Source organism: Pseudochaenichthys georgianus, chromosome 17 (assembly GCF_902827115.2).
Source record: "Pseudochaenichthys georgianus chromosome 17, fPseGeo1.2, whole genome shotgun sequence".
Taxonomy (NCBI): domain Eukaryota; kingdom Metazoa; phylum Chordata; class Actinopteri; order Perciformes; family Channichthyidae; genus Pseudochaenichthys; species Pseudochaenichthys georgianus.
In genome coordinates, this window is record NC_047519.1 from 10616846 (window position 1) to 10638866 (window position 22021).

Here is a 22021-nt window from a genome sequence, read left to right on the forward strand (position 1 = left end):
CTAAAGCAATTGCGTAACCTCTGTGTAAAAGGGAAGAACATAAGTAGTACATAATGGGTTACCATGGTGAAGGATGTGGAGGAAGAGAGATGGAGGTCGAGAAGAAAAGGAGACGTCATGTTTGTTTCCTCGTGGGAGACTGACCTCTAAATCTCGCCTGTCTTTGGAAGCGGTCTAGAAAAAGCTCTTCATCTTACCACATGGCCTCCTGAGGCGTCTTTGTTACCACCCAGCCCACTCAAAGACCCAGGAAGGAGTGAGTCCTCAAACAGAAACAGACACATCTCAGTCTTTCTTCCATCTGCAGTTAATTCTAGCAGTGACATGAAGGGAGTTAGCTCCTGTGAGTGGCAGGCTGCTGTCACCCATCCAGCTGAATTAGTGCTGCTGGCACTCACACAAAGCAGAGATGAAGTGTTCCCACAAAAGCAACCCTCAGTCAATCCCTGGAGAGTCAACTTTATCTTCCTGTATTTGTTTTAACAATATATAAAGAATAATGTGCTGTAGGTGTGCTAAAGCTCCACAGATGAGCTGAACAGGTCATCCATGCAGTCACTGTGGATAGCTGGTAGTTGGTCTAACTCTTTGTTTTTAAGTAAATAAGGGCCAGGGTTTTCAGGACAGACTTTCAGCATTTGACTGCAAGGAATAACAACATAGCATCAGTATAGTTTTTTAGAAAGCAAAGGCTTCTTTTGCCTGTGGAGTGTGTAGAATCATGAATGGCAATGTCAGTACTACGTTTTAGCATTGCAAGCTAGGTCTCTCGACTAGACTTCTCTTTTAATGTTCAGATTTTTTATTAAAACTTTTGCTTCAAATTGTAAAAAAAAAAATGTAAAGTACCTAAAGGGATTAGGGTTAATACGTAAAGATAAATCAGAAGACTGAAACTACTGTCATATCCTTTCGGTATATTAAAGATGTAGCAAGCAGCCGGCTAGCTTAGCACAAATACTTTAAACAGGCAAAGAGCTAGCCTGGCCCGTCCAAAGATAACAAAATCCACATAAGAGTGCCTCAAAAGCTCGCTCATTACACATTGTATTTATTTTTGTTAAATCCACACAACACATAAAGTGTAAATGAAGTGTGAAAATGACATTTTGTTTACATTTTTTGATTTTCCCGAGACGAGCACAACTTCCTGGACCTTTCTTATTTCTGGGCAACCAGCTATACTCTTCGAAAGGAAGTAAATGGGTGAATATCCCAAAATGATTAACTATTACTTCAACCTCAAATAATAATAATCAACCTATACAATAAATGCGGGAGGAAAATCTGAAAATGAAAGTAGCAGACCTGCACAGTGCACATACATTTTGTAAAAAAAAATGTTGTTCAGCCTCATGTATAAAAAAAAAAGAAATGCCCTTTTTACAAAAATATTTGTAATAATATGTTAGCTGCATTTTAAGCCCATACCCTTTCAAAATAAAAGCCGGTCTCTTACAAATCCACAAAGGATCTGTGATCATTTAATATCCTGTTTATTTAGTGCAATAATCTACACACTTTCTCCAACACAAATAAACAATACAAAGTCATATGTATCTGTTAATGCATTGTTCCAGCATTCTGTTTACATATTCAGTGAATAAAGCATATTTTTGCAAAACTCCTTGTGGTGGGTTTGCAGATTCAGATGCTGTGCTTCAGGCCTACTGTTTTATAACACACGCAAACTCTGTTTACAGTCGCCCTGTTTCAATGACTGATAATATATCATATATATATATATAAAGCTCCCTGTCTATTGACACATGTGTTACACCAGATTGGGCAGAATGCTGTTGAGCGAATGAAGCCCTCTCTCGTATTGAGGAGTGAGGTTTCCCCTGTAGTTTAATCCATTCCTCTCTTTATCACCCCTTTCCAGTTGTCACTTGTTCACCGTGCATCCGTGTTTAATGTGTGTGTGAAAAGCAAAGCTGTTCAATGAAATGTTGGATCATTCTTCTTCTGGTTATTTTAGCTTTCACTCAGTTAGCGTGGCTTCTTTTTTTCCGTTGGAAGCTATAAATCTGACCCAAACAATGTACAAGCCGGTGACTTGTAAGCCCTTCTTGCTATCAAGTCATTGTGCAGCACAATAACATCTAACTTCCTTCTTTGCCATGTGCCGTCTCTGCCAGCTGCTCTGACCCAGTTTAAAGAGAGTGTTTTTACCCGTTGTTTGTTCCCCACTTCTTTTACATCACTCATTGTCCCTGTTTAATGTTGACATCCTCTCTCACTCCTGGGATGGATCCTTAAGGGACATCTCAGATATCCCGGTCCACAGCGATAATCCCCTCTGTGCTTCACATCCCTGCAGATAGACCTGATTCAGGGTTTTAAGAGCTTATCGCGTGTGATGTCGGGTCTCTTTGATTCCTATTTTTCACTTGTGAGAACATCTGATAAGGATTCAAAAAGGGTTGAGAAAGAGCCAGGAACAAGAGCCAGGATAAAAAGGAGATTATGAATATGATATCCATTTTCCACACCTTGTGCCGCACATACTTATACACCTTTGTCAGATATCATGAGCTATTCCACTGCTATTAAACCCTTTACAAATATATATTCTAAAGTCAGAGGGCTTATTCTAAATCCAATTTCTTACATTTTTTGATAACCTTGGGCCACAGTAATGTCCCAATGTGCTATCAACATATGTACGTATATGTGTATGTTTCTATAATATTTATTATATACAATTACAATTATTAGTATATTATTCCACTGTACAGTATTTTATTTGTATTCCTGTTCACCCTGTTCCATTTTCCATGTACGAAGTTCATGTATATATATTCATTGTTCCTGCACCACAGTCTCACATGCACTAGTTTTCTCATACTGTGGGAGGGGCTTCCAGTTCCCTCTTCTTGAAGTCAATGGTTTTGAACATGTTTTTGGTGAGAAGCCCAAAGCTCAATGTTGTTATAGAGTGGTGCAGTAATGAGTTTTAAAACCTGGGAATGAGTTATCATTTGACCGCTTCCAGTCCCCTCTTCTTGAACTCAACAGTTATTTTAGCCTGAAATAAGTTCTGTGGTTAACACAAGCTGAAGAGATTTTTTTTCTACAGCATAAAATACATTAGTAAATCACCCACTGGTTTATGTCTTAAGCTTTTATCAGTGAAAAAAAAAAGTGCTATAAAGTGACAAAATAAGTGACTACCAAGAACATGAATCCTTCTTAAACTAAGCGGTGTTGACGCGGTGTCATGTGACCGTGATATAGATTGTTTATAGTCTAACTTTAGGTTTTTACTTGTAGCTGTTGCCTTCGCGCTTCAAAAATCATAAAAGTGGTGTTGATGAGATTATTCTGCTGAACAGACATTTAAGTATCATCAACATGTTTTTGCCACAGATCTTATTTTATGCAATATCCCGAAATACTATGGAAAATTCCTTTTGCTTTTTGTCGACGGAGCCCTTGCGATGCTAACTTCTGGGTCGGCCTACACACATGTGTCATCACTGCACCACTAGATATACGTCTTGGAATGTTCCTCTCTAAGACTGGCTTCTCTTTCTTTGTCTCCCAGGGCTGAATGAGTGTATGATCAACAACGGTGGCTGCTCCCATGTCTGCATGGATCGACCAATCGGCTTCGAGTGCCAGTGCCCCACAGGCTACCAGCTACTGGACAAGAAGACTTGTGGTGGTAAGTAAAGAAACTTTAGATCAGGGGTGTCAAACTCAATTTCATCGCGGGCCACATCAGCATTATGGTTGCACTCAAAGGGCCGGTTGCAACTTTAAGACTATATAAACATACATATATAAATATTTAATAAATATAAAATAATGTAATTACTTTATTGCCTCTGCATTGGATTATTATCGGATAGGGTAAAAACTTCATAAATAAATACGTCTGAAAGCAGAAGTCTAGGGCAAATAAGTGCAAGTCTCTTCAGTGAGAATGTCACAAAATTATTTTAAAAGAAGAGCCAAATTCTGAAAAAAAAGTGACATTAAAAAAAAAAGGTCAAATTTAAGATGCATTATGGGACATGTAGTTTATGGACATCGTGCATCTGTAAACCGGCATGTAACCGTATAATAAACATATTACATTCTTTCAGAGCTCTTGCGGGCCACATGAAATGAAGTCGCGGGCCGGATTTGGCCCCCGGGCCTTGAGTTTGACACCCCTGCTTTAGATAGACAGTCAGACAGATGGAAAGAAACGAGTGGCATTTTGGCTCTGCTGACCAAGCTGCTGTGTGTGTGTGTGTGTGTGTGTGTGTGTGTGTGTGTGTGTGTGTGTGTGTGTGTGTGTGTGTGTGTGTGTGTGTGTGTGTGTGTGTGTGTGTGTGTGTGTGTGTGTGTGTGTGTGTGTGTGTGTGTGTGTGTGTGTGTGTGTGTGTGTGTGTGTGTGTGTGTGTGTGTGTGTGTGTGTGTGTGTGTGTGTGTGTGTGTGTGTGTGTGTGTGTGTGTGTGTGTGCTTGATTCTGGGAGTGTGTTTTGGTGTATTGCCTTGGACAGCTCTCAGCTCTCGAGCTGTCCGTCTTGGTTTAATGTGCCCTGCCTGTCACTCCCACAGGGAATCTAGAACAGCCACACTTCTCTTTCACACACTCTCACACGCTTATACCCTGTCCTTCACACTCTTCCCCATCCTTTTAGCACTTGTGTTTCTCCATCACACCCCAGGAAAAAGCCTGAGATCTGTTAGGAGGAAGCCGAGCGGAGAAGTCTCCCTGTCGATTACTTTCCTCCTATTATAGTGAATGGCATAATGTCTGTGTGTTTCTTCAACACTTGGAGTCATAGAGTGGGTCAGAAATGAGTCCTAAACCAGGAGATTAGTTAGCAATGTAGCTGTTCTGGGTTCCCCTGTCTGTAAGTTAGAAGTGTTTTGAACATGCTTTTTTTTAGATGCCTGAAATGAGGTCTGTGGCTAAAGAAAGCTGTAGAGATGTTTACATTTTGTCCTACGACATGAAACACATCAGTAAATCCCCCACTTGTGAATGACTGAAGCTTCGATTCACTTAACAAGGGACTCAATAGACTACTAAACGTCCTCATGTTTATTTCTACGATATCATTTACGATACAAAAATCACAAAGTAGTGTGAATATGTGGAGACTACCCTGCTGAACAGAACATGCTAAGTATGATGAGCTTGTGTTGGCTGAATGGCTTACTTTCTGCAATATAAGAAAATCCCATTCCTTTCGTCAACAGACCCCTTTGCTTTGCTAACTTCTTGGTTGGCCTACAAAAATAATTCTGAACCACCCTATTATCCACTCGTTAATGTCTGAAGCTTTTACAATAGATCTCTTGAAAATGGTGGTTGCGAACAAGATACTTAACAGGAATACTAAACTCCCTTAAACTGAACATGAGTCTGCCTCTAGCTTAGCGGTGGTGGCGCTGACAGCGTTACGCTAGCTATTTACTTCTGGCGATTGCATTTATGTTTCAACTATTATAAAAGTGGTGTTTATTTGTAGAGATTATCCTGATGAACACATGTGTAAGTATCATAAACAAGTGTTTGGTCTTATTTACTGCAATATTTAAAATTCCAATAGAAAAATCCCATTGCTTTTTGTCGAGGGAGGGTTGCGAGTCTAAATTCCGGGTAAGGCTACAAAGATACATCATCCCTGAACAACTCAATAAATGTGCATAAACTCCTCCATTACAGCCCTTAATCTCAGAAAGGCAATGCTTTATTTATATTTTGTTGTTTGAGTTGCCGCTCCGATCTGATGCAGCTCACGGCGGTGAATCAGTCACCGTGTGTCCGTCTGACAGCGCCTGTTGCTCTCTGTCTTCCAGCTGATGGATAACCTCTCTTCATTCTTCTTTGTCTTTTGCAGACATCGACGAGTGTGAGAACCCAAGCGCCTGTAGCCAGAGCTGCATCAACTACAAGGGGGATTTTAAATGTGAATGCCATGAAGGCTATGAGATGGACCTCGTTACCAAGACATGCAAGGCAGAAGGTGAGTCACAATGATCAATGATACACAATGCAAGGTGTCTAAGACCAAACAGTGCTGCAGGACGGAGACCAAAGACCAGGGGAGTTGCGTTTAGGTCCCCTTATCTCAAAGTTAAACAAATATAAACATGTGTTTTTGGTAAGATGCCTGTAAGAATGTATGGTTAACACAAGCTTGAGGGATTTTTCGGTTTGTTCTTCTACATAAACAACGTCAGTTAATGTTCATTTAGACGTTTTTACTGGTCTTAATAAAGGCGGTTGCTAACAAGTGGCTAAAGGAGTGTTCTAAAAGTAATATCGCCTCATGCTAGTCAGTCGTTAAATTAGCGGTGAAGACGACAGTAGTTTGTTTATAACCAATTGTTAGCTTTTTACTACCGTGTTTTTAATCTTTCAAAATCACACATTTGAATATTATTTGTGAAGATTATCTTGCTGATCAAAACGTGTAAGGATCATGATCATGTGTTTATATTCTGCAATTATCCAAAATCCGATGGAACAATCCATTTGCTTTGTGTTCATTTTGAGTGCCGCCCTTAGCCTATCACGCACAATGTGCCGCTCGCTGGATATTTTCACTTTTTTGAAATGTGAAAATCCCAGCAGATCAGCAGTTTCTGAAATACTGAGACCAGGCCGTCTGGCACCAACAACCATGCCAAATCTCTTCTTCCCCATTCTGATGCTGTTTGAACTTCACCAGGTCGTCTCAACCATGTCTACATGCCTAAATGCATTGAGTTGCTGCCGTGTGATTGGCTGATTAGATATGTGCGTTAACTAGCAGTTAGTGAGTGTATAAAACACACTACAGGAAAGGGAAAACCCCAAACAGCTTAATAGGGCCTCTTCAAGGGTTTCTATTTTGACACAGAAAATCGTATTGGCAATTAATAGAAATCTGGACTCTCAACTGATGGTTCAAAAAGCTGTCATACTTTTGATAACGAGACACGCTCTCAGATATTGCACCGCCTCATTAGTGCAACACTTCACTCTCAGCTTTCTGTGATCTCCGCATCTCATAATCACAAACATATTTCCGCTGTGAGGTTCTTATCATCCCTCTGCACTTGCTCGTGCATTGACATCATTGCTAAACCCAGAAGAGAGAAACAAAGGATAAATCTATCCTTCAGTGTCCCTTCACTCACATTAGATAGTTCCCTGGGTCGTAACTGTTATAATGAGGTAAAGCGACTCGTCATTGATACCTAGCTAATTCCTTTGGATGACATCCCGTTAGGCTTGTTGACAGAAGTCATCGGACTAGTGGAGGACAAAGTGAAAAAGAGGCTAATTCATTTTATTTGACTTTCAACCTAAAGCTATTCCTCAAATCTGTACGCAGAGAAGCCAGTTTGTGTTTGCACCACTTTCCTTAAATGTTCATTATTTAATTGGTAGAAAAACAGTGATTGAGTTTAAAAGGGGTGATTCGGTCCCCGTGGCTGTCTAACGCTGTGATTTCACTTCCCTCAATTAAGCTGAGCTAATATCAGACTCAGCACTCACTCTGTGTGTCTTCCTAGGACACACCATGCCCCTCTGCCTGTGCTTGTGTATCTCTCTGCGCATCACTGCCCGGTGTGTTTGCTATCAGCTCATCACAACCAGCAGAGAACCGAGTGTGTCTGGCTGTGTGTCAGACAGCAGAATGGCAGTGAATGCAGCAGGTCCGCTGTGCTGAGACAGCCCATAACACAGCAGGGAACTATTTCCCCCTTAGAGAGGTCGGAAATATTGTCGCTGTAATCGCCAGTTTTCCTTTTGGCCGGCATTGTTCTCATTCATACTATGAGCTGGTAGAGGGAAGACAAGGAAGGGAAAGAACACATGCAACATTTAGGGTACGACACACTGTCAGACAAACTGAAGCCAGGGAGCCATTAATGAGAGAACATCATATCCAGAGAGAACCGGCTGCAGACGCCATCCTACTACCATGCAGTGTCAGAAAGAGCCTCAATATGGATGTTACAAGACAAAGGTGGGCTGCAGCCAGAAGCGATACAACCCTTCCCGTGGGCATCTAATACCCACCCACCCTGCCAGAATTACGAGGAAATACACATAAAGGTGTGATAATATGAATTCTGCTAAGGCTACCAACTAATTAAAATGCATCCTGTATGACCTCATCACAAGTGGACAGCTCCTAAAATATCTGAGTGCAGCCACAACAGAGGACAACGTGTGATGCAGATGTTAAACTGCAGTATGACAAAGCCTAACGCACAGTGGATGAAAAGGCAAACACATCATTTGTGTCGGTCTTAATGACTGTGATTTGAGTTCTAGGGTTTCCTTCGAAGCTTTATCTCATTTTCAAGTCCTTTTTTTCCCAGTATGCAAATGTCCACTGCAGTCCTCTTTTATAGCTCTCAGGCAAAAAGGCAAATATGTATTTTTAGTCATGCTAGCGGCTAAGCTCGAGGAATGGTGGTCTGTCGGTTCTCTGTTTGGCCTAGACTGAACTATTCCAACAACTATTGGATGGATATACTGTAACCATGACACTCTCTGATACACTCGTGCTTTCCAGAGGATGACCCATGATTATTTTGTGATTGCCCTAATTATCTTCCCTAGCCACTGTTGAGGTCTTAAAATGTCTAAAAACGACTTTATGTTGTTCAGTCATGTATGTACATTATCCAACATGTTTCCATCTATTTTATAAACCTAGATCATTGTAATAAAGGTAACGATTTGTTTCATTGAGTTGCCTGAAGCGGCGTTTGAGCATGTGTTAGCGTGCCGGCAAGAAGCTGTAATACCTTTACATTTATCCTATTTGAAGACACTTTTTTTTTAACTATACACTTTTTAGATCTTGGTTATTTTTAACGCTGTCTAACCAATGAAGGAAATGAGTCATCACTGTCTATTGACCTAAACCAACTTCATTCAGTTTTGTTATGAACTGTTCCATTTGTCTTGTCGACAGCAGGAGACCATCTCCTAAAAAAACCTCTGGAACATCTGGATACTGAGTTGTAAAAGAAGAACAGCTGCGCTAACCCCTTTAGCTCATAGCCCCTCTGTGTCCTCCAGGGAAACGCCACACTGACTAATGCATTGCTTTAACCAGGTTCACTCATTAGGTCCCTACTTTGAGAACACCTCTGCTAAGAATGTGGCTCCCAGTTAGGAAACCTGAGCAACCAAGGCATCTTTAACAAGAGAAGCTGCACTCTGCATGTGCAGCACAGCCTCGCTGAGCAACACGCATGGCTGCAGGTCTCTTGTTGAAGCTGCCAGTAGTCACAGTTATCTACTGATACCAATTCTGATTGAGACATTGGACCGTTTAGCGCAAGTGATCTAATGAGATGCGTTTTGCTGCTTTGTGTAAAGAGATATCAATGGGGCCCTATTATGCTCATGTTCATATGTATATGTTGTGCCTCTACTGTAACATGTTTCCATGCTTTAATGTTCAAAAAGCTCTTTACTTTCCTCATACTCATAGCCTCTGCTGCAGCACCTCTTTTCACCCTCTGTCTGAAACCAGTGCCCAGTCTGGTTAGCTTTCCGACACTGTTGTGATTGGTCAACAGCTTGTAATGTCCCGCTGCTTAGCCTATCACATATTAGCGCTAGCCAATAAGTGCATGTTACATAATGATGTCACTATGTTACAGAAGTAAAGAGAAAATCCCTCTGGGGGGGAACTTTGGGACTCTAGCTTTTGCAGACCATTTCCATGCACTAAAACATGACCCGTACAGGAAAGAGCATGATAGGGCCTCTTCAACATGACTCTGCATCCTGTCGGTTAAACTTTATTGCAGTTGCAGAGTTTCTTGAGCGGACCAAGCAACTGATCTTTATTGTTTATTGGTCGCACAGAGAAGGTCAACAAACCTGCCTGGTTTAACTTTGTTCAAGGGTGTGTATCGGCCCTCAGAGGAAATTACCTCATTACTATTCTTTCACTGTGTGCGCTCGTACGCATATATTTAGTCCTCTCGCCGGTGAAAGTGGACAGGCCGCTGTTTGAAGAGGTGCCAAGGTAATTGTGATCTATATTTGCAAAGAGAAGATAATAAGACCCATACAACGTAATGATGTATACAGACGCCCTGATCAATACAGTTACTATTCAGCAGCTTTTAATGAAGGATTATTGTCCCGGTGCTCTTGTTAGAGGCGGATATTGAGCTGTATCACACCGGCTTTGTTGTGTTATTTATCTGTGTTAGAAGATGACATTTAGAGCAGTGCCACACATATGCCGCAGCAATAGCTTTTGACACTGACGAGCCTCAGAATGATTACTTTAGAGAGATGTCTGCTCCATCCCCCCGACACACAGCGTCTCCCGTCACGGTCAATTCTTCGGAATTATCGACGTAATGCTATAATGCTGTTTTGTGTTTGCTTATTGCAGGTACTGTACAACCCCTATTATATCTAATACAATCTCAATCCAGAAGCTAAAGGTTACATTTATTTTATTACACTATACTTGCTTGCCTAATTCGAATCTAGGAATGAAAGATGTATATCGTTGCGGATAAATTACCGGCTGATAATGGGAAAATGTATGTTATGATATATCATTCCAATATTCAATTATAGTTGATAAATTACTGGACGATAATAGGAACATTTATATTATTATGTTTTTTTCCGATAATTAAATTGGAGCTTATAAATCATCGGCCAATAATACGGCAGTCACATTTATTTTATTTGACTTAACAATCGCAGCAACTCCAATACAGTAGGTGACTGTGGAAGGGGGTGGTGTCAGAGAGACATTTTGGAGCCTTTGCAGACCATTTACATGCACAAAGAACACACTATAGGAAAGGGAAACCCCCCCAAAACAGGGGCCCCGATAAAGTTAGTTAAATAAGAAGAAGAAACATAAGCACGCCATTTTGAATTGAGAGCCTAACAGCCTTTCTGGGGTTGATGTTGTTTTCAGTTTCAAAAGCAGTTCACAATTGAGTGTGCTAGCTCTAACCGTAGGGAATATATCATCGTTAATTGCTTTACATATTTGCCATAAACAGGAAGTTATTGGTTAACGTATTGGTTCCGGCTGGAAAACCCTCCATATGGTGCATTTCCTCTGGATGATGAACTGGAGCTGCTGTAAATAGAGGATATGTGCTTCTGAGGGATAACGACTTCTGGCTCTTTACCAAATGGTCAAAGCTGATTTCACTAGCCATTATCAAACCACATCCCAACTCCACCTATCAATAATGTATTCCTCCTTTTAATGCACTCATTCTACTTCTAAATGGCTTTCTCTCTGTGACTTTGCCGTGATTGATTATTTCAGCTGGACAAACTCTCCCATACTTAAGCTGCAAGTTGACTCTTTTCTTCAGGGCAATAACTATCGTTGCTTTGTGTGCAGGGAAGAGCCCTTACCTGCTGTTCACCAACCGGCATGAGATCCGGCGCATCGACCTGGTGAAGCGCGACTACAGCCAGGTGGTGTCCACCCAGAAGAACGCTGTGGCTCTGGACATGGACGTGGCCAACAACCGGGTGTTCTGGTGCGACCGCTTCCATCGCAAAATCTACAGGTAAACAAACTGGATTTACAATCAAATATAAAACATCCGAAACATTGTCAAATATCCGAGTCTAGGATTTATTTGATCCTATTTTTAAAGGAAGGCATAGTTATAAACCCTTTTTGTTTCATTAACAAAAACATACAATACTATTTTTAAAAACCCACACAAAGACAAACGTTCACTGGCAGACGCTCTTCCAAAATCTCTGAAAACTAAGCCTGATTTTAGTATATGTATTACTTTTAATCCCAAAATGTTCAAATCTTAAGCATTAAAGGTACCCATTGGAGTTTTGTTTTGTAAAAAGCTTTGTCAGATTTGAGTACTATGTCTCTCAAATGTGCATTGCATCCTTGCATATGTGCACCAGATGCTTACAACACAGATGCCCACTCTTAACATGACATTAACATTACTCGGTAGCGCCACTAGGGTTTCATGCAGATCACAAACCTGATCTTACATGTAAACCTGAGTTCAGGTTACAGACTGAGGCTACGTATAGCATTAAGTCCACACTATATAAAAGATGCATTATTTTACTGTAATAAGCTTAATAAGAGTTTTAGGCATTTTTTAAATGTAAATGTAATTATTTGTGTTATTCTAATTGCCGAGTTTACTTTATCAAAGACTCGTTTAAAAATGTTTTTTCCAAAGTTAAACTCATGTCATGAGTTGATTGTATTTAATGTCCTGAGCCTCTACTTGTTCGGTCTTTTCAAATGAAATGGGCTGAGATGAGGCCTGCTATTCTTTTAAAATAACTCCCAGTTCCTATTGTTATCCCAACTACGCTCTCCCCAGATTGCACTCTAATTGGAGCAGGGTGTTCTCTTCATGAAATGGATGTTAAAAGTAAAGATCTCCAGGGAAACTAAAAAATAAATCCCAGTTGGGGAGCGTCGCTGCCTCGCCCTCGCCTCACACCCCTGCCAGGGCCAAATGATTAGCGACCGATGAGTCGGGCGTTGTCTCTTCTGATGAGTGGTCCAACCAAGAAGACCCTAACCCCCCAGTGGACCTGCTCAGAGCGTGGCCCAAGGCTACTCCACTCATAGTATTCCCATTCTCCGCTCTGCAGTCGCTGTACTGCACAGAGAAGAATGGAGACTTAGTATAGACGCACATCAGGCGTGATGATACACCTTCTTTAGGTTCTTTATCTCCTTGGTTGCTTTATCAATATATCCAACTTTATTTATATAGCCTAATATCATTAATAATACATTTGTCTCAGGGGTCTTTGCCGTGTGTACAGCAGACCACACCATTTAGAACCTAACATTGTACAAGTACATTGTGGCAATAAATCAGAATGAAATGGAAGAAGCCTCAACGAGACCAGCAGAGGAGGGACTCCTCTCCCAGGAAGGGTAGACTTGCAATAGATGTGTTGTAAAGATACAAAAAAAAGATAATAAAATTGTAAAATACACAATCCAAATGACAAATATGTACGTACATAAAAACAGTCGAGACAAGAATATCTCAAAAATCTTCAAGGTGACGCCATAAAATAAGAACATTGGCGCCAGGCAGGACTCTTTCTCAAATCATTGATTCAATCATTTATAACTAATGTAAATGTTTACATTGTCCAAGATCTTCTAATTCATTTTGTAGACCAACTACACTCTAAGATGTGACATATAGTCATCAAGAGTAATCATGTTTTATCAATCGTGATGAACGCTAATGACGCCTGCATGTGTTGTTCCCTGAGCGAGCACATGGAGAAACTAAGGGAGGGGAACAGAGCCCACATCTCACTGATGGCCTGATGTGTGATTAGAGCCTGCTCCAATTAAAACAATGCAATATAGCAAAAGGGCAAATACTTGGACAATGGTGGGGATCATTTCGCTAAAAGAAAGAAGTTCTATTCACAAATATCTACTGAAATTATGCAATTAGATCTGACATTTGAATTATTAGTTATCGTTTTGTACTAACAGTTACTTTGCATTCGACTTCTATGCGTTGATACTGAACATTAGATATATTGTATCAATGTGTAAGAGATTTATATATATATATGTTACTTTGTATAAAAATGTGTTTAATATATATTTATTTATTTTATAATATATATATATATATTTATAAAATAAATATATATATATATATATATATATTTATAAAATAAATATATATATATATATTTAATAATATTCAATACAATATTAATACTTATATATATATTTATTTTATAAATATATATATATAAGTATTAATATTGTATTGAATATTATTCGTTTTCAAAAATTTGTATAAGACCAACTAAGTATGTGCTCATACATTCTCACTCATCATTTATTAAACTAATGTGTCAAAAAAGACTTACATTTGTGCTTACTTTATATATTCAAGTTGTTTATTCCTCTTATCATTTATTAATAAATGTGATAGCAAGTGCTTCATCTATTAAACTTACAGTCGGCTTTTTTCGGTGTCAGTTTGTAAAATCTACATTTCAGATGGTAAATCTGTTGGTATGGTGCCATGGGATAAGAGGAATAGTTTATATAGACTTATTATCACAAGAACGAGCCCCAGCAGCAGCACAACACTACTCATCCATTTTCACAATAATGTCTGGCTTGCTGCAGAATATGCCTTACATATGCCCCCCCCCCCCCCCCCCTCTGTATTCACAGTGCTTTCATCCATGAGGCCAGCGACCCCTCGCAGCAGGTCCCCCTTCTGGACTCCCTCCTGAAGACCCCCGTGGGGCTGGCTCTGGACTGGCTCCAACACAACCTGTACTGGGCCGACTCTGGAGACAAGTCCATCTCCGTGGCCTCGGTGGACGCCACCAAGAGACGAGTCCTCATCAACACGGACCTGAGCGAGCCAAGGGCCATCGCACTGGACCCTCACCAGGGGTAAGGGCAGGGAGGGGTGTGTCCAGTACAAACAATTGGTGCCTGTAACAGGATCAAGGTGACCATTATTATTTGGTTTGAAAACAATTGATAGGAAGGCTATATAAAGAATGACATCATTGAGGAAGGCTATTTCAAGTCCTGTCAAGACACAGGGCAACAAATAAAAGTAAACGTTCCAAAGCCTAAGACATGACGAAGAAACATTTATTTGCATGTAGTTGAGACATTCTCGCTGGGCTTGTGACATCGATGAGAGTGCTGGTGCTTCAGAGTGTGCTGAAGGGAACTCGTGTTTCACTGGACACATTATGACCAGAGACATGTGTCGAACCCACACACTGGTCGAGGAACACAATGCTAAATGCCTGGGGCCTCAGAAGTAAGTGACCCAGCATACACGAGAGCAACGTATCAGGAAACGTTCCTAAAGGTCATGGCGGTGACACTTTTGTGGTGAACATGTCTGCTGTCATTTGATTGTAGGTCTTTTATGATCTAAAAGAGATGATCGGCGTGGATGTATCGTTCAATGAAATCAAGAGGCAGTCAATGTCCTGTGTGCAGGTGTCAGAGTGCCAGGCGGCAGGATACATGCAGCATCTACATTCACTACCTGACATTACAACAGTTTACTTTGACCCTTGACCTTAGCCGCATTATCAGCATCCTTTAGTTGTATTGTATTGACTGATTAATTCCACTTTGCGTCCTCTCGGTGGATGTTCTGAAGACACAGAGATTTTCTTTTACAGTAACATTCTTTTTTTAAAGTGGAAATAAAGACAATTCTTACTTTGGATGCTTTTTGCTGCTTGAATTGGAAAACATGGAACAGCAGCTTTAAGACATGATGTAACTACTTTTTCTGCTTGGTGCACATTCTTTGTTTCTGTCAGAAAGGGGCGGGGCTGTCATCTCTCCAGTGCAGACAGTGTGCGCAGCGCAGAATATGTAATAACCAATATTGAAGATCTAAATACAGGATCAATAATTACAGTGGTTACACAATGGTCTGTGTTGAGCTTCATCGTGCTAGCATCCACTATGTTGCATACTCTTTCTGATGTACTGTATGCTAATGACTAAACTAATGCCATGGATTTACATAATTCACAGCAAGTCAGCAGAAATTAGTGTCAAGCTGAGTTTGTTTGGGTGACCCTCTTTTTCATCTCTTAAAATGTGCTGACACACACTTGAATGACCTTTTCTTCCCCCTGTTATTTCATGTTGCAGACGATGGTCTACGACCCCAGGTAATAATCTGGAAAGTGATTTTAGCCGCAGAAGATGAATACACATAATCCTCTTGTGGGAGCGATGATGATGAACACAAGAGACCTCGTGTTGCTTTATGTGGGGAAGCCAGAGTTACGAGCCTGTGACCCATTTAGCTTCCTGACTCTATCCTCTTTATGTTGTTAGAGCTTCTGCCCCAGATGATGGCTCCTAATCTAGGAAGCTTTTTGAATACGTGCCACATTTCCTTCTGCAGCTTTTGTGTTCTGGTGATCCAAACCCAGATGAAAAGAAACAGGCACAGAGATAAACTGAAATAGACTAGACACAGAATGATAAGTACTTTGCTGCTGGCTGATATTGCCCAATCAAAGTATACCGATTGAGTTGTAAAGAGAACTGGACACAGCGTTGGAGGCGGGGCCTCGTTCTCTCCTATGACAGTTGCTCAGTGGTTCATGAAGCCAACATGTCCTGACTCTTAAGTACAATGAATAATCGGATCTCCCCAGGATCTTCTGGCGACTTCACATGATACGCAGTGACACGTCTCTGCAGGACGTTGACTTTGTGTTGCTATGGAGAGAGCTTTGCCTCCTGACTCAGCAGAAGCGCAACTGTTGGCGTCGCGAAAAGCTCAAATATTTCGCTGAGCGCTGTACTCAAACTCCATATTATATATAATATAATATTATTATATTATTTAGAATTTGACCTAGTAAATCATCAGATGACAGCTGTATGTAGTGGCACAAGCTAGCAGGGGACGTAACCATAGAAACAAAACTAACTAGCTGTTTTGACTGCAAGACTCTGCACCCAAACTCGCGGTGAGCAAATCAAGGTTCATGTGATTGCAGATGAAAGCATGCTCTGATCCTCTCCTTCACCATAGCATCAGGTTCAGTCTCGGTCAGATAAATATAGAAATGACATAAAATAACCAACAACTTTTTGGAACTATTGATTTAAATGAGGGCTCTTACAAACATCTAATTTCCCAATGTAAGTAAATGAGAAATAGTCTTTTGGGACCAATGGCACACGTTACTGACTACCAAACAACAACACATGTAAACATAGGAAGGCTGAATTGAATATGTTTTTTTCAAATGTTTGAGTTAGTTAAAACTTGTGGGAGAGATGATGCTGGTGTTGTGTTTCTGCGGCGCTGAATGGACGGCTCCTGTAAAGCACATCTTCTGATTTTGCACTTATTTTTATTTGTATTTCATTGACTCTGTTTCTGTGCATTTCAAAGCCACAGTTCTACAAATGTACAGGTTCTATTCCCAGACATCCAATCATAGATATTATTGTCTCACTGCGGCGAGAAATCATGTGTTCAGCTTCTATTTGAAGGAACCTGACATTTCCATATTGCCTGCAGTCTTGTATAGGATTGTTCATCAATAGGCCGTATATAGCAAACACAATTTAGCGCTGTCATGTTGCCAGCGCAGACATGTCGGTGCGCTCCTCATAATAAATATAGAAGAATGCTGTCTGATTAGTTACAACCTAAAAGAAAACTGGCATATTTTCAGCAAATCAACCCTCCTGGTGTCTGGAGACAGATGCATTGTTCTTGTTCCAGACAAAATAATTGATAAGAGTGTCTCAGTGCAAAACAATACAACAGGTTATGTTAGCATAACAATACAGACTAATAACTTCCTTTTATAAATTATGTTTTAGTGTCTGGTATTACGTAGATATATATATATACGGAATTAATTAATATATTTGTGAATTGGGAAAAACTCAGCAAATGATTAAACAAAAATACTTATTGGAAATACTGAGTGTAGCTGCTAGAAAAAGCAATTAAAAGGAAAGGATTAAAGCCAGACACACGGTCTGTGCAGGACAGGTATGAAATATTTATAATGGAAATAATCCTCTTCCCCATGTGACCACAGGAACTTACAGGTACTTCGGTTTTACAGTATTTCAAAGGCGTATTGTTTGATCTACAATCCAATTGGAATATGGTATACAAATGTTGTATGAAAAGATGTGTACAGATAGATTTAGGACATTTGGGGGAGTTGGGAATACATATGTATCTAAATGTACCTGTTTAGTCACATTTTTTAGCTTATTAAAATATTAACATTTATGTATATCCTACTTTGTAAAAATCTCTAACTGAAGATGAGCTGCTTCTGTAATGTGATCCCAAATACGACATGTAAGGAAATGAATGATGAGAATCTATCACATGTGAAAAAAGGGGAAGCCATCGTTTTGAACAGTATAATCCGTGTGCTGCGTGTACTGTATAAGATTGTTACTTTCACCAGCAGGACTACATACACTCTCAATAGTAATACAATATATTTGCTTCCTTTGCTCCCTGCAGCTTCATGTACTGGTCGGACTGGGGCACGCGGGCCAAGATCGAGAAGGCCGGTATGAATGGAGTGGACCGACAGGTGCTGGTGTCTGATAACATCGAGTGGCCCAACGGCATCACGCTAGGTGAGAGGAAACAACTATTATCCTTAAATTACACCGCACACCTCACACACTGCTACATTATACAATATAGTATGTAGAAATACAATTATTGCTAAAAGATCTCAATAAATATCCAATGAACTAAGTCTGAATCAGATTACAATCATTTATTTGTAAACCCTCGGGAAATGTATATAGCAAAGGGGACAATGTCGATAAGAAGGTACAACAAGCATCATTAATATATGACATTATTAAGAGGTAACTACAAGTTAAGAAACTCGAATAGGTACACATACAATATAAAAAAAAATGATTTAACTAAGTAGCAGTATTGTGAAGTATGTGAAAATATGAAGTAGCATCCACTAATAACAGTAGTACACTGTACTTAATTTGAACATGAGTAGTGGGAATCAATCAGGTCATTGGAGTTAAAAAGCTCGAAAGTAATTTAAATAAAATATGTAAATGTGAACCGATAATGGCAAGAAAGAGATAAATAAAGTTACCGCAGTTACTTTTGAATTACATTTCAAGTATTTGAGGCATTATAGATCGACACAGTCAAAATGTGCGGCGGTGTAATCGTGAGAATCGGACATTTTAAAACGTAATCAATATCAACCTAAAGGGATTTGTTTTGTCAGAGTGCAAGAGTGCTCACCGCAAGACGATCAATTTCTACTCAGCTTGGGAGTCTTACCCACCTGTGTGTGTGTGTGTGTGTGTGTGTGTGTGTGTGTGTGTGTGTGTGTGTGTGTGTGTGTGTGTGTGTGTGTGTGTGTGTGTGTGTGTGTGTGTGTGTGTGTGTGTGTGTGTGTGTGTGTGTGTGTGTGTGTGTGTGTGTGTGTGTGTGTGTGTGTGTGTGTGTGTGTGTGTGTGTGTGTGTGTGTGTGTGTGTGTGTGTGTGTGTGTGTGTGTGTGTGTGTGTGTGTCTCTCTCAGATGTAGCCAACAAGCGTCTGTACTGGGTGGATTCCAAGCTGCACCTCATAGCCAGCGTGGATCTGAACGGCGCTCACCGCAGGACGCACATGTCGTCCGCCGAGACGCTGGGACACCCCTACGCTCTGGCTGTGTTTGAGGTTTGTGAGCTACAGATTTGTTTTACAGATTTAGTGTCCATGTCAATCTCTCTCATCAGAGGCCTTTAGGGTGACTGGGAGTCTGAGTGTAATGACTGTTAGATTCAATTAGTGTGTGTGTGTGTGTGTGTGTGTGTGTGTGTGTGTGTGTGTGTGTGTGTGTCATATGTCTGAGAGAGAAACTTTAATCTGCTGCCTCATGGCTTCTGAGCTGTGTGTCGGAGCCCGTTTCTGCTGACAAACTCTCGTCTGGCCTGTCCCTGTTGGTGCCGCAGCAGCAGGGTCCCAGCCTCTATCAGATGGGTGCTAATGACATCACCCAGGAGGCCTTTTCCCCTGCGGGACCCCCCTCACAGAGAGCTGGTCTCAGTGGGAACAGAGATACAGATTTGATTCAGCAGGAGACCAGATTTATAAGCTGGGATTTGATTTAAATGTTATCCACTTGGGTTTGGATTACATTTCAGATCAAAATCATGAAACGGGTGACTTAAAAAAGAAATCTGAACCCAAACACTGGATTTAAATGTCTTGATTTATAAAGTAGCAACAGAGTAAAGAAACATCATTAATATATGTATTATTACTTATAAACATCTGCATATTTTCTAATATACGATACATTTTATTTTATTTAATCACATCTTTATTTGCACAAATGTTCTTAGGTTTATACACATATTTTACTTTATCTTGACTGCACACAATCTTTACTTGACTTGTGTTTTATGGGAATATTTTTTGTTTTATTCTAATAGAACAACTGACACAAAATCCAGTTCCCAGTATTTCTATAACAAATACTATATTTTCTGTAACAGAGTAGAACACTTTTAGTTTAACGTAATTGACTAGTAAGCGAGCGTACCTACACTTTTGGATTGGATTACAGGTACACTCCATCACTCTCTTGTTTCTCTGCTTGTTTTAACCTTTAAAATATAAATACCAGCAGTCCGGAGCGTTTTCTGCTGTGAGTGCAGGCTGCAGGCAGCACTGTAGTGTATCCCAGAGAAATGATGATACATTCCCTCTGTGTTAAAACACTCCATTGATCGGGCGCCTCTGCTCTCTGCCCTGTTGTGACAACAAGGTGACCTTCTTGTTCAGGATGTTGAACACTCCCCAGCCTCTGTGTTGCAGCATGTTGTGATGCACACACATTACCATATCTTTCTGACTCAATGATTGACTCACACAGAAACACACACATACACACTCAAGGCCTATTGTCTCGCTGGAGAGTAGCCTGTAGTTTCTTCGGCAACCGCAAAAGATGTCTTAATAATCTGTCGAGGGAGAGGAATGGAGAAACATACAAATCAATAAGTTATGAATCATTTGTAAAATGTGCCTTTTAAGGTAACATATTTTTATTAATTAATTAATTGTAATAGTTTAAGACATAACGCTGAGCCTGATATTTGATCTTATTAAAAAAACACCACCATTTTCTTCCACTATAAGGCGTCTACACCCCCCCCCCCAATCCTGTTACCTACTGTTGCACTCAAATTTAATTAAAACATGCGTTAGCAACAATTTGCATTTGCATGGCCTCGTAATATTTGCAGCAAAAGCCAAAACACGCTCTCTCCTCTGCAAAAGATAATTAATTATCCAATGTGTGGCAACAAAATATTTATCAGGGTATATTTCATTCGCCCTAATTTTCCTCACATAAATTAAACTCCAAGCGGAGCGTTTACAGATGTAAGCGGTGCAGCATGCAGCTCATGTGAGTCCGTACACAGCATGGCTTTGAACTATGTGCTTACAACAGCTGAGAGGAAACATCTAAATTAAACCCCAGAATAGGGCTGCACGATTTGGAGAAAAGAAAGCAATATTTTGTGTTTTGCTATATTGGAGGGATTGATCCTATGGCATCATTATTTTTATTATTAGTGAAAAATAATTAAAATGAATATCAGGTGATTTTTTGTAAAGAATATTTGTACCAAAAAAACATAAGTCTGGGCGGGATATCTCTGCAGCTCAACACTACTACCTTTACCACAATTCGTGCTTCCTGCTTTTTAAATATTGCAATAGTCCATATTAGGGCTGCACGATATTGAAAAAAACTGACATTGCGGTTTTTTGTTCCCCTGCAATATATATTGCGTTTTTTTTAACCTGTTAAGCCCCAAGGTCCCGGCGGGTACTTTACTTTGTTTTTCATGACACTGTGTCTCAGGGGATCTTAATATTTAAGAACCTATTAATGTGTTATACCAGATTAACGGAAATAATCTCAGCTAACTGACGATACAAACCATTTTTACCAAAACAAAACACAAGTCTCATAAGAAGCATCTAAATTACCCCTGAGCGAAAAATGCTAACGGACTTTGGCACAGAACTCAAGATAAAAGTACCCTTATTACTTATCGTAGCTGCACATACAAGATATCCGATTAAAGCTGAGGTTCCACAGATTATTTAGGTATATAGTATCATCACTGAGTCATCCGAACTCGCGACAGGGGAAGCAAACACATACATCACAACACGTACCTTTACGGAGCTTCTAGGGGAGATCGTCTCACCGTAGCTGTCAATCTGATCAAAAGACGTGTTCAATGGCATTAAAATGAGAAATAACGCGGCTGAATCGGTTGATCCATAGGTTAATAATGTATCTGTAGCTTTGAAGCAATTGTTTATAATCCATAATTCCATTTGTATGTAAAGATCGGAGCACAAAAGTTAGCTGCTAATGGTAGCCACCAGAGTGGCTGCTGCTTCCGGTCTTGGCTATGCGGCAGTACAGCACAGTCTAACACACACACATTACCAAATAAGGAGTGAGTG

The 22021-nt window shown here is 40.2% G+C and overlaps 1 protein-coding gene across 2 annotated transcripts in view; it reads left to right on the plus strand.

The window, feature by feature from the left end:
• LOC117462692 (low-density lipoprotein receptor-related protein 8-like) overlaps positions 1 to 22021 on the plus strand; it is a 146155-nt gene that overhangs the window by 104825 nt on the left and 19309 nt on the right. For both annotated transcript variants that reach the window (XM_034104963.1, XM_034104964.1), the window contains 6 exons: positions 3551 to 3670; positions 5848 to 5973; positions 11359 to 11530; positions 14185 to 14412; positions 18020 to 18138; positions 19065 to 19204. In XM_034104963.1, coding sequence (XP_033960854.1) covers positions 3551 to 3670; positions 5848 to 5973; positions 11359 to 11530; positions 14185 to 14412; positions 18020 to 18138; positions 19065 to 19204 — 905 coding nt within the window. The remainder of the gene's footprint in view (positions 1 to 3550; positions 3671 to 5847; positions 5974 to 11358; positions 11531 to 14184; positions 14413 to 18019; positions 18139 to 19064; positions 19205 to 22021) is intronic.